A 13,661-nucleotide genomic window follows, 5' to 3' on the forward strand; every position below is an offset into this window, starting at 1 on the left:
TAAGATACCAAGGCTTGTCGTCCACGTACAACAAGTGCACGAGAGGACAGGATTATGAGAAGACTCTCAATGGGGAATCTGGTCCAGAGTGACTTAAGTGATGAGAGGACGTTCAGTTTATTTGGGTCTGATGGAAACATTATGTTGGGCGTAGGACTGGGGAAAGACTGAACCCAAAGTGTGTAAAGAAGTCCGTTCCATTTGGAGGAGGAAGAGTCATGGTTTGGGGATGTTTTCTGCAGCAGGAGTTTGGCCTCTTGTACAGCTACATGGCAGGTGAATGCAAATGTTTATGTGAACCTCCTTCAGCAACACTGCTTAAATCTTCTCTTCTGACACAGTGGTTACTGTTCTCTAATTTCGATCACTGTTTTTTTCACAAAATAAAGGTTTTTGTTGAAGTGCCTTGGTTATTTAAAAAAACATGCTAGTACAGCAGTGGTTTAGCCAGGGCAGATATTTTATCAAATTCTGAACAGTAAAAAATAACAATATTTCAGAATAAATCAAGTATTAAGAATAGAGTATAGAAGACAGGTAGAAGGCTTTGATGAAATGAAATAGTAGAGGTTAATTTGTTAAGGTCAACTGTAGAAAAGCTGTTCTGGAACCAAAAACTCAGAGTTTACTATCTCAGGTTAAATCAACTCAGAGTTTAGGGTTAGACTTGTTTGTTGAGCCTGCTTTCTAAAACAGGTCCCGGCTGCTACCATGGAAACAGAATGTGACAGAAAGTTATTGTCATACCCATAAAAAAATATTCAAATTCAGAATAAATAAACTTTTTATGGAAATCTATCACTATAAAGTAGTAGGTTATTAAAGAAATGTATATATATATCCACAGTGTTTTTTTCATTTTCATTTTATAGTAATATTCAAAGCAATATCTTACAACAGGATTACTGTTTAATCCTATCCTGACAAAAACATTTATGGGCCGTTTCGTTGAAACACAGGAGTCGAAGACAAATACAGGTGCGGGTGAAATAAAAGTGTGAGGAGGTGGTATGGATTTCCTGCAGGGGGCAGCAGTACACTGGAGGTGAGTTTAACCCACACAGGCTATGCTTTAACCTGACACCAAAGCACAAGGAGAAGGCGCTGTCCGGCCTCCAAAATAAAAGTATGAGAAGTTTTTTGAAATTGCATTATATATTCACAATTAAAGCTTGGATTAACAAAAAAAGAAAGACAATATATTATAAAACACTATACACATCACAATGTGTAAAAGGTGTACAAGAGTCTACATAAAAACCCCACTACAAATGGCCTATTCCATCATTTTGCCACAGGATTATTACTGAAAGTAAATGAAAAGACACATGATATTAACTTGCTTTTTGTAAGTTGTAATCGTTAAAAACATTGCCTTCCAATATGCAAAGAGCCTTTATGGAGACTCAAAGTGTTAAATAAACAAAACATTATGAAATAAATGACTACTACGGACTATATATATATATATATATATATATATATATATATATATATATATATATATATATATATTTGCTTATTCAGACCAAAGCAACAACCAAATGGGCCTGTGAATGTTCTCATTTGTCCAGGTCATCGTTATCATCAGTCAAAAGCAACTGGACTTGGTTATTTGTCTAGGAAGATGTTTCACCTCTCATCCAAGAGGCTTCATCAGTTCATGTACGCATCTGACCAGGACCAGGACCAGGACCAGGCTGAGACTGTTCCAACTAACTGGTGTGGAGATCCAGGTATTTAACCTCTCAAAAGGCCAATGATGTCACTGGAACCCTTTGTGCCCTGTCGTTAGAGTGGCAATCATTGGTGGGAAGTAAGTTTGGACTTCGTTAGTGCTCTATTGAGTCTTAACGACCAAATGCAGTACTTGTCTCTATGGCCTGTGACTTGTTTGCCAGGTAAAGTCAATACAGTGATGAAAAGTTTTAAAACAGTCACCTCTTTTCGAAATTTAAACAGACTTGGGGAAATGTAGCTACATGTTGAAATAAAAACAGCTGGAATTGAAAAAAATATATATTATTGTGGAAATAAGCATGATTAAATACATTTACATTATGACTGAATTGTCAACTATTAAAAAAAAGATGTATAAAGAAGGAAAGTGCAGAGAGGAAGAAGGAAGCCATAATCTCAGATCATAAAGATCATAAAGAAGATGGAAGGAAAAAGGTGTCTAGGCAAAATGTCTAAACCATATATGATAAAATAGATTTTAAAAGGATTTCACTATGTGATCGAATTTGTAGTATTAAATAAGTAATTCTTCTCACTACTCATTTTCTGACATATTTTGTTGGTTATTTTGTGTTTGATTACTGGGAAAATGATTGATGTTGTTATTCCTTTTACATGTTCGAAATAAAAAAACAAAACAAAACTAATTTTGTTTTATTTCGTGGCTATTTCATTATGTGTTTTAAGATTATATTATTTAATTTTATATTTTTTATTTAATATTGAGAACTTTTCCAATCAGTCATGAAGATTTTATTGTGAAAAACATCACAGCGGAAGTATTATCTTTTTTGGAACGCCGGCTTTATCATCGCTGCGATAGTTGAGCCGAGTTGCACGTTGCTAGTTAGTTGCAATGTTGTAGCTATTAGCACGATAGCCATTCCTTCGCTGGGAGGGAGACCCGCCGTTTAGTTTGACCAAACTACGAATTTAATTGTCACTTAACAGTCTATTTAGTATACAACTGCTGGAACAACTGAGATTACTCACCAACGTAGTAACGTTAGCTAGCTTGTTGTATTGTCACTCTTAGCCCGCTAGCTAACAAGCTAGCAGCTAGTGTTGTACCGTCTCCTTTCACAGTGCGAACAGTCTCCTGCCCGGCTGGAGGACCATGGCGATGAGACAGACTCCGCTCACCTGCTCCGGTCACACACGGCCTGTGGTGGACCTGGCCTTCAGTGGAATCACTCCCTATGGCTACTTCCTCATCAGCGCCTGCAAGGGTGAGACCAATGGGCAGTCTGTTCACGTTATGCAAATGAAAAGTCGCAAAAGGTATTGCGTTTAATGTAATAACGGTTACACCCGAATTGTTTTCAAGATATGTAGCGTTATACAGTGCAGATACATATAAATACTTTATTTATTCTGAATTTTTTTTTAATCGTTCATAATTTGACAGATTATCAGCTGTGTCTATACCGCTGCTGTACTAGAATGTTTTTTAGATAACCAAGGCACTTTAACAAAATCCCTTTACTTTGTAAGAAAGAAAAAACCCTGAAGAGTTCAACAATGTTTTTTTCTCTAGGATTAAAAAATGAATAGGAAGTGTAGAGGCCACAGCTTTGAATGACAGCACATCTGCGCCCACAGGACATCACTAGTTTCTCACACTGCTGCTTTGATCTTGTTCCATTCTGACTCAGTCTTTTCCACAGTTCACTAACTGGAGTGGGTTTCTTAGTCTTTACTTTGTCACCAAGGATTTCCTGAGATTCTCTATAGCAGGTGTCTCAAACTGATCCAGTAAAGGGCCGCTGTGGCTGCAGAACACACACCTGATCCAACAAATCCAACTGTGTGAAGGCGATTCAGTTGGTTGGATAAGTCTAGTCAGGTGTGTTCTTGCTTGATTGGAATGAATATCCCGTAAACATTTGCATTCACCCTGCCATGTAGCTGTACAATAGGCCCAACTCCTGCTGCAGAAAACATCCCCAAACCATGACACTTCTTCCTCCAAATGGAACTGACTTCTGTACACACTTTGGGTTCAGTCTTTCCCCAGTTCTATGCCCAACATAATGTTTCCATCAGACCCAAATAAATTGTACGTCCTCTCATCACTGAAGTCACTCTGGACCAGTTCTCTTCTGTCCACACAACATGCTCCTCAGCCAAGGCAGGTCTAGCCTTTTTATTATTTCTGCTGATGAGAGGTTTGGTCACTGCAGAGTTGGATTTCAGTCCAAAAAGTCTTAAATGATGAGACACAGTGCAGAGACAGATCCTTGTCCTGTTCAGCTCTGAACTGGAGACCAATTCCAGCTGCAGTGTTGAGTCTTCTCATAATCCTGTCCTCTGGTGCACTTGTTTTACGTGGACAACCGGCCTTTTTGAAGGACTTAAATGAACGTGTCCTTGTAAAGTTTCAATCTTCTTGAAATCACAGACTGTGAACGCCCAACCTCTCTCTGATGGCTGAGAGGGTCATCCCTTTGGCCTTCATCTGGACAGCCTGCTGTCTCAGGGTTTCAGTCACCTTAGAGCAGCTTGGTATCTTACAAAGTAACCAGGAGAGCTGCAGATAAATAGGGTATGTCCAACAATGAAGTAAACTGTCACCAGGTGCAGATTAACACCAATAACTGGGAGGGATCTGAATCTGTTCTCTTATTTTGATCACTGTATTTTTTTCACAAAATAAAAGTTTTTGTTGAAGTGCCTTGGTTATTTAAAAAAAACATTACAGTACAGCTGTGGTATAGGCACATCTGATATTCTATCAAATTCTCAACGGTATAAAATAACTGCATTTCAGGATAAATCAAGAATGAATACTTTTTTCTCAAATTTTGATCTCAACTGTACATCCAGGATGAAGGCTTGATACTATATAAAGTTTCTCATGCTCTCTCTCTCTCTCGCTCAAGCATGTTGCGCCCACGTTGAATTCAATTTCATCCAAAAAGCTTTGTTTGAATTGAATTAGATGGAGGTTCATAACTGCCTTTTCAACCAGCTGACAGTTTAAGTGACTTGTCATGCGGACTTTGCAAAGATTTAATTGTCTGTTGAAACAGGTGACGTGTATTACGTTCTAAGGGGCAATCCACACGAACGTGGGTATTTCTAAACTGTGTGTTTCTCTGCATGGTTTGGCCTTTCATCCACACATAACCACAGCTGTGGGCTCCTGAAACTGGAGGTTTTTTGTAGCCAAAGTCCAGGGTGAACTTTTTCTAAAAGTCCAGATTCAGCATTCAAACGGGGGTGTGGACAGGATTTTTTTTTTAACCGGGGGCCATAAAAGTTCCTGTGTTAAAAAACCACAAACCTGTGTTTGTGTGGGCTTTGCTTAAGACCAGCTGCTGGAGACTAGTGTTGTTTTTGGTGGCCTGTTTTACTTTTAGTCTAGTCCTTGTGTCAAGCTGTCATTTTAGTTTTTATTAGTTTTAGTCACGTTCATACTCTTTAGTCTAGTCAAGTTTCAGTCGACAAAAAGGCTGAGCATTTTAGTCTAGTTTTAGTTAGAATTGTCCCTGACTATTTTTGTCTAGTTTTAGTCGACGAAAACGGATGAAATTTTAGTCTAGTTTTAGTCAAAGAAAATTGTATATGAGTCTCTTTAGTAATGCAATTCTATTTAATCAATATAATAAAAGTACCTAGTAGTATAGACGAACCCAACATTTTCATTTGGCCAAACCCATTTCACAATTCAAACAAACAATCTTGTGATTTTATTGTTATCTTATAGACTCAAGAATACATCCATTCCAGACACAGTAGACTCTGATCTGAATTTAAAACATATTTCTTTTACCAACCAAATGTTAGAGGTACACACAAATACATTTAAATGAAATAAATACAATAGCATCACATGACAATGCAGGAAAAAAATGAATACATTGAATTTTCAAAAGAGAAACACGGTGCTTGGAAAAAAAGTGAAAATAAAATGTGTGTGTCTGACTTGTATAGCTTGTAAACTGAAGTCAGATTTTGCATCATAAAAACGTTTAACAGATATAACACTACAAATGGTTTGGGACCTCAGAGAGATTGGATGGGAAGCACTGCATACAGTGGAATTCGTTGACAGAAAAGCCAAAACAGACATTACTAAATTATTCCAACTACTGAACCAAAAAAACAGCAGTCTCAACAGCAGCTACATAAACTGTAACCTACTGGATGTGTTATTTTAAGACTGGCTGTCACAAACACAAAAAACCCACAATTGTCCAATACATATTTCTCTGACTATATTTTTTTTAACTAGATTTTCTTTTTGTCACTGTTGCCCGGCCCAGCCTAATGTTTGTTGTCTTGGACCTTGATGGACGACTGGCACTGAAGAACTTAAATCTACGCTGTTTTGCAGGGGTTGACTCTGGAGCCTGTGTACCCTCATTTGCGACTTTCTCATCATCGGTCAACTGCTCTTCTCGTACTGGCACTCTTTGTGGCACAAGATGAGCAATGTAGTCCTCTGCCTCTCTGACAAGATTCTGTAATTCGTTGTCATCATTTTCCAGAAGAGTTTCAGCTACACAAGGGTCCACAAAGCATGCTGCTGCAGGAAGTGGTGAGAAGTTATCAGCTGTTATGTCAAGAAACACACTAAAGCGGCTATCCATGGTGGACAGCATCTTCTGAGCCAGAGTAGCTGCATCTTTGTAGGTTGTCCCATGTGCAAGCGAGAACAGGTGGTTTTTGAGATCCAGGAGTGCTGGAACAACAAGGGAAAGTGATTTGAGTGTTGCTCTCAAGGACTTAGTGTGCTACGCAAATGGCAGAAGAAGGTCTCTCAGCATCCCAATCTTCTGCCACTCGCTAGGCTGCAGGCTATCCCAACCCATGGACTCAGCCACAGCTGTGAGGTGCTCCTTGACTTCAAGACAGCGCGACATCATAGCATAGCATAGCATAGCAACTTGACCACCTGGTGGAACAGTGTTTTACCAGAACCAGAGCACACTTCTGCAGTAGCCTCTCTGTGGCGACAGATGACTTCCTAAACTTGTTCACCAAGTGCCTCACTTTTTCCAAAAGCCTTCGGATTGGGGGTTCTTTTTGGACCATATTCACTACAAGCTGTATGGTGTGAACCACGCATGGGCTCCTCTCTATGGCTCCGTAGTCGTATCTACGTGGAAATATATTTTAAAAAAAGTTTTATATATTTATCCATTTTAGCCCTTACATTATTGAACAAAATAATATATTTCTAGTAGTTAACTTCCATGAACTTTAGTTTTGATGTATATGAAATTAGATTGTGACCAGTTTCATAAATGCTGAATGAATTAATAGCATAGACTGACCTGTCAGTGGACAGTGGTCCCCATTCTTCCATTGACTCCTTCAAAAGTGTACTAATTGACTCTGCGGTGTGAGGGTGAACCATCTCCTTCAGGTTCAGGAGCTTGTGTTCAGCCTTTTTGTCCTTTGGGTTGAAGTAACATGCGCTGACTCCTAGGAAGGATGCTGTAAGGGTGCACTCACACTGTCCATCCGTACCGTGCCCTGTGCTTTAAGGTACTTGTCCCCCCTCACTCTCCCCCCGCGGCCCAGGCCCGTTTGTACTCACACTACCTGGGCCTCGGCGAATGCTTTTTGCCTGTCTATACGTCATCACGCCATAACACGTCACACGCATTGATTGACGTCATCACGATGCGTCTTTGTTTACAAATCTTTCCATAGACCTCAGAGTTTTTGTGAGTCTTGTCCAACTGTTTTTGAATATTTTCATCTGACCAAATCTGCAGTAAACACTCCACCTCCGCATCACACCAACGTGAACCTTTCGCTGCCATTGTTTTAAATGTCGGCGCATGGTCCGTCCTTTTTTTCTATGTCCGAACAGGCGCACGGCAAGCGTACCGATTCTAGGTGCGGTACGGTTGCACTCACACTGGTCAAATGAACTTTAGCCGTGAAACGTGCTTGGGCAAATATCCAACCCTGTAGTTATTCTGCATGCTGTGGCCAGGTTGTGTTTGATATTTTCTTTCTCTTTTTTTGTACATGTTTTCAAGATTAAAATTTAAGGTTTTTACGGCACTTTAAACTTTAAGTCCATTTTGGCCATCATCGCGATGAACTCCTCATCTTTGACAATTCGTGCTGGGAGTCCTGTGCGGCCTATCCATTGCGCTATCCCCTCTTCTTTGGTTCATTGCTCTGGGGAGTTGTTGTTGTACATCCTTGTGGCAAAGAAATCCTGAGCACTAGTTGGCTTGTCCATCTTCTTGGGCTGGACTTGCTTAACTTAGGCTCTTTCTGGAATCTAGCACAGGAATAGATGTCAGGACAGATTCAGCCTTTGGAAAATCTAACTGTTGTAAATATTAAGTAGCATAAATTTTTGCTATGATTTTTATCTTAGTAAATCAACCTATTGAGTGAGTGACTCGACCGTCCATAAAAGAAAAAAAAAGTCTAGGCTACATAATGAAAACAGAAGTAGTCTAAGCAGTAGTCTCAGGATGCATGTTAATGCAAATATCTTTTGTTTACATGTATGTACGGGTCTAGAATAAGTCATTTAAAGTCATGTTGATGCCAAATTCAGTTCAGTGTGACTTTTCTGTGAATGACACAATTAGTGAAAGTATTTTGCCAACAAGGGATGCTTAGTGCACTTATAGAGTGAGTCAGTCAGGTAGGAACTAAAAATCCACTTTACACTCTTACACACGTTAACCCACGATACACTCTCTCAATAACAAATATACATACACACGCTAGTCACACACTCACACACACACACACACACACACACACACACACACACACACACACACACACACGCTAGTCGCACACGCTAGTCACACACATTAACCGTAGCCTCATGAGTTGGCATGTCGCATGAGTTTTCTAAAACAGAAAGTATCGTTACGTTAATGTCCTGACTTACCTACATTTCATCATGGAACGCCCTGAGATGTCTGAGATTTGTTTTTTCCTGTGATTTTGTGGTCGCATTTCTCACTTTCTTTTTCCACAACACATCCGTTTTCTTTTCCCCGTCTATGTAATGAAAGTCTGTCCAAATGTCATTTCTTCTTTTCTCCCAAAGATGATCCCCAGCTGGCCGGCCATCGGTCCCTTTCACGGTGCCAGACTTTGTTCTCATTGTTCTTTCTTAGTTGTCGTTAACGCTAACCCACAGCAGCTGCATCTTCTGAATCTAAATAATGCCGTGCGTGGGGATTGAGGAAGTGACGTCGCGTGGGCTTTAGAGTCCCTGTATGGACCACAAATGTAGTATGATACTCACAAATTATCTATCAATACATTTACAAATGCCATGAGGTGCTAACGGAGAGGTAAAAAATGACGGAGTATCTCCTCCGGTACAGTAGGTGGAGCTCCGCCAACACACAGCTGGACTGAATACAGCTTTTTTTCCAGTTCACGTTTGTCAAAATCATAGCGATGTTACGATACCAAAAATTCAGTGCCAGTGCCATTGCCAGTGCCATTACCAGTGAAATTACATGATTCCTGATGCCAATTCGATACCACGGTTAGAAAAAAAAAAAAAAGATTTTTGTTAAGCAGTCATATAGAATATAACAGAATTAAGATTCCTACACAGAGCATGCACCAATACACACACACACACACACACAGGTACAGGCTAACTTTAAAGCTACAGCACTTATGCTACATGAGATAAGGCATTAATGCAACAGATGTGTCCACGAGCATCCAGACACCATGTTGCGTGTATTTCAGTATGAGAGCTTAAAAAAGAAAACTTTAACTCGTTAAAACTTTTGGATGTTGTTCATTTATATGAATCAAAAATCACCTTGCATTAGCAGCTGTACCGTAGCTGTCCTTGTGAAAGTTTCTTTGTTTAGTTTTTCATCACGATGTTAAACATAACGTTACCTATCTGATCCGTCTTTATAGGTTTTTTGAGGAAATTTGTTTTGAACGTTGCTTGTTGTTGCAAGTATTTCCTCCCTTGGTCTGAAGAACACAGTAGCATCGTGGCTTCAGTGGATTGATGCTAACTCCACGGTCATCCGCCTCACACGTAAAATACTTCCATACACGATGACGTTGATTCCATATCAACGAGTCGTGCTGTAGTTCACTTTCACATGGGGTTTGTTTTGTCGTGTGGGTTCCACTTCTTCGTGACCTCTTACATCTGAATGCATGTATGACTGGAACACTCTATACTTCCCCATTAGTTCTGGAAGAGACACTTCACCGAAACTTACGGTGCCCCGGTGCCTCAAAAGAACATTGTCAGTGTTATTGTTGGATTTTTTCACATTGTTTTCAGCGCCGCTGCTTCCTGGCTTATTTTATTTCCGGGTCAAAAAGCCACTGCTGCGGGGAGGGTAGTTATAACCCACAGAGCATGCACAGACAAGAAACCCTGTTTATATGCAGGAATAATCGGGGAACTGATGGAGTTCTCTAGGTCTGTTAACCGGGGTATGAGAACCCAGATTTTCCCTGGGGTATGGTGTTTACATGGTGTTTAAGAACCGTGGTATGCCCTTAACCCGAATATAATCAGGTTTTTAAAACTGCATGTAAACCCAGTGAGTGAACAGAACAGTTAACTTTGCTGAATCAATACATAAAATCATAAAACTCAAATACAAACACAAAACCACTCAAACCATTTCAGCTTATCTTGGGTCTTTTTCTTTCCCTTTATATTCTTTTCTTCAACTATTAAGCATTTTTCATAGTTTTGCACATATTAAGCTTTCTTAATATTCTTTTCAAATATCAAGCTTTTTTCATACTTCTGCAAATATTAAGCTTTTTTCATACTTTTCTTCATATTCAGCTTTTAAATATTCTTTTCAAATATTATGTTTTTACAATATTTTTGTCTTTCAGCTTCTTAGACATTCAAGCCAGCATTCCAGTGTAGCATTGCGATTTTGGCCTCCTGGAAGCTGTCGACACAATGCTAAAATTAAATCAGACAGTATTAAAGAGAGACTGTGTGTTTGGTTTGAAACCTGTCTACTGCTGTATCAACAGGTTTTGTCCTACAATGCATAGCTAACCTTTGTATCCTCTCTGCTTTCCTTTTGTCAGATGGCAAGCCCATGTTGCGCCAGGGAGACACAGGGGACTGGATAGGAACGTTTCTGGGTCACAAAGGCGCTGTCTGGGGAGCCACTCTGAACACAGACGCCACCAAGGCAGCCACCGCTGCCGCTGACTTCACAGCGTGAGTGGAGAGTCCAGGCTGCTTATGGGGCCTACAGACTCCTGTCCAGCTATGTGGCTTGAAACAAGATGTCTAAAATAATATAAACGTTTCTTAAATTATATGATTAGATGTCTCTCTCTCAACATGTTTCCATTTGGTAAAAACATCCGATCTGACTGATCCAATCACAGGTGAACAGCTTGCAGTCTATGTGTTCATAACTAGCAGCATCTGTATTAATGGCACCTGTTTGAGGGTGTGGACTGATTCAACAAACAGTCAGACTCCAAACTCCACCATGGCCAAGACCAAAGAGCTGTCGAAGGACACCAGGAACAAAATTGTATACCTGCACCAGGCTGGGAAGAGTGAATCTACAATAGGCAAGCAGTGTGTTAATAAATGACTGTGGGAGCTATTATTATAAAATGGAAGACATACAAGACCATTGATAATCTCCCTCGATCTGGGGCTCCATGCAGGATCTCATCCCGGTGAACTACACAGGGGGACCTGGGACCAAAGTAACAAAGGTTCCCATAGGTAACACACTACGCAGACAGGGAATCAAATCCTGCAGTGCCAGACGTGTCCCCCTGCTTAAGCCAGTACACGTCCAGGCCCAGAGAGAAGAGATAAACTCAACATGTTTGGAGGAAAAAGAATGCTGAGTTGCATCCCAAGAACACCATACCTACTGTGAAGCATGGGGGTGGAAAAATGCTTTGGGGCTGTTTTTCTGCAAAGGGGACAGGACGACCGATCCGTGTTAACGACAGAATGAATGGGGCCATGCATCAGGAGATTTAGGGCGCACTCACACTGTCCTTCTGCACCGCTCCCCGGGCTTTAGGGTACTTGTCCCCCCTCCCTCTCCCCCCGCGCACAAGGCCAGTTTGTACTCACACTGCCTGGGCCTCGCGCAAATGCTTCTTGCTGTCCATCACGCCGTAACACGTCACACGCATTGATTGACGTCATCGCGATGCGTCTCTTTGTTTACAAATCTTTCCATAGACCTCGGAGATTTTGTGCGTCTTGTCCGACTGTTTTTGAATATTTTCATCGACCAAATCTGCAGTAAACACTCCACCTCCGCATCACACCAACGTGAACCTTTCGCCACCGTTGTTGTTGTTAAATGTCCGCGCATGGTCCGTCATTCTATTAACTATGTCCGAACAGGCGCACATAAATGACGTCAGAACCGCTGTAGGCATCGTGCTTGTACACGTGCGCGCGCTCGTGCTCGTACATGTGCAAACACGCTCTACAAAAGCCCACCTCTCTCAGGCGGGCCATGGACGGCCCGCTGGCAGCAGTTATGCGCGGAGCGGGTGCACTCACACTGCTCAAACGCACTAGGCTTTAGCCGAAAAACGGTTTTGGCCCGGTGCGGAAAGACCGTGTGAGTGCGCCCTTAGAGCCAAAACCTCCTTCCGTGGGTCTTCCAGCATGACAATGACCCCAAACACACCGCCCAGGCAACGAAGCAGCATTTTCACATCCTGGCGTGGCCTAGCCAGTCTCCAGACCTCAGCCCCATAGAAAATCTGGGGAGGGAGTTGAAAGTCTGTGTTGTCTGGCGACAGCCCCTAGAAATCACTGCTCTAGAGGAGATCTGCATGAGCAAAATTAGAGAACCAAAAGGATTCTATAAGAAGAAAGGACAACAGTGATCCAAACCTGCCCTGTTCTACCAGCACACTTAATTCTCTTCTCAACTGTAACAATTTAAAGTTTCTTCATATATTTTAAATATGTATCAGTTCTTTTTCAAAATCCACCTGAGCCACTCTTCACATCAGCATTTTAGATTACAATTAGATCCCCAGCACTTATGCACAAAGAAAAGGAGTCCCTTCAAAAGTTGCTTCCTGTTCCTCCCGTTATTAACTACTTCTGAAACAATCAGCACTCGTGTGATTCACTCGTTACCAGGTACCAACAGCGTGATGTTCCTTTCACCCTTCTGTATGGCTTCTTTGGTCTGTGTAGCAGCTGTTGATTATTATGGACATGCTCTGCTGCTCTGTAGAGAACATTCACAGGCTTAACAACAATAGAGCGTTACCTTTAAACCGAGGGAGGACTTTGTCACGGTAACTACCATCACTACCAAGAAGAGCCGTTTCTGTCCCCATTCTGTCCAAAAGTCGGCAGCCATTTTCCCCACGCTTGTGATTTTGACTAAGGTGAACAGGAAAATAAAGCTGTATTCCGACTATTACTGAAGGAAGAGTTACCCCCTCATTTTCCCATTCAACCCCCTCTCATGTATACGTGGGGAATTTAAATAATCTGAATATTCCCTTAACCGCGAAAGACCATTTTTGCGTTCCTGATGTGCATCGAAACGCACTGTTTTGTGGTGGTCAGATGGCTGGAAAGGTGCTGTACATGCCCATTTACTTTTTATTTTTTTCCCTACTGATTGAAGTGAATTTCCTGATGTGGGATAAATACAGGGAATTGTATCTCATTACTGGAGCCACTTGAACTGTAATCACTCTAAAGGAGTACTCTGCTTTTCAGGAAGGTGTGGGATGCAGTGAGTGGAGACGAGGTCCTCACACTGGCACACAAACACATTGTCAAGACTGTCACCTTTACTCAGGTCAGTGTAGTGTCAGGATATGGATGAGCTATTCAAATAACGTGTTCCTGTCCACATCCTGGATGCATTTGTGTTTCTGAAACGGTTCTATACTCCTGCCTCCCCTCTCAGGACAGCAACTGTCTTCTGACTGGAGGAAACGAC

The 13,661-nt window shown here is 41.2% G+C and overlaps 1 protein-coding gene across 1 annotated transcript in view; it reads left to right on the forward strand.

The window, feature by feature from the left end:
* Positions 1-2,568: 2,568 nt before the first annotated feature.
* strap (serine/threonine kinase receptor associated protein) overlaps positions 2,569-13,661 on the forward strand; it is a 21,521-nt gene continuing 10,428 nt past the window's right edge. The window contains exons 1-4 of the mRNA XM_083934797.1: positions 2,569-2,969; positions 10,783-10,918; positions 13,436-13,517; positions 13,629-13,661. The exon at positions 13,629-13,661 is cut by the window's right edge and continues 40 nt beyond it. Coding sequence (XP_083790923.1) covers positions 2,858-2,969; positions 10,783-10,918; positions 13,436-13,517; positions 13,629-13,661 — 363 coding nt within the window. The 5' untranslated portion in view covers positions 2,569-2,857. The remainder of the gene's footprint in view (positions 2,970-10,782; positions 10,919-13,435; positions 13,518-13,628) is intronic.

The sequence above is a fragment of the Echiichthys vipera genome, assembly GCF_963691815.1.
Source record: "Echiichthys vipera genome assembly, chromosome: 20".
Classification (NCBI taxonomy): Eukaryota; Metazoa; Chordata; class Actinopteri; order Perciformes; family Trachinidae; genus Echiichthys; species Echiichthys vipera.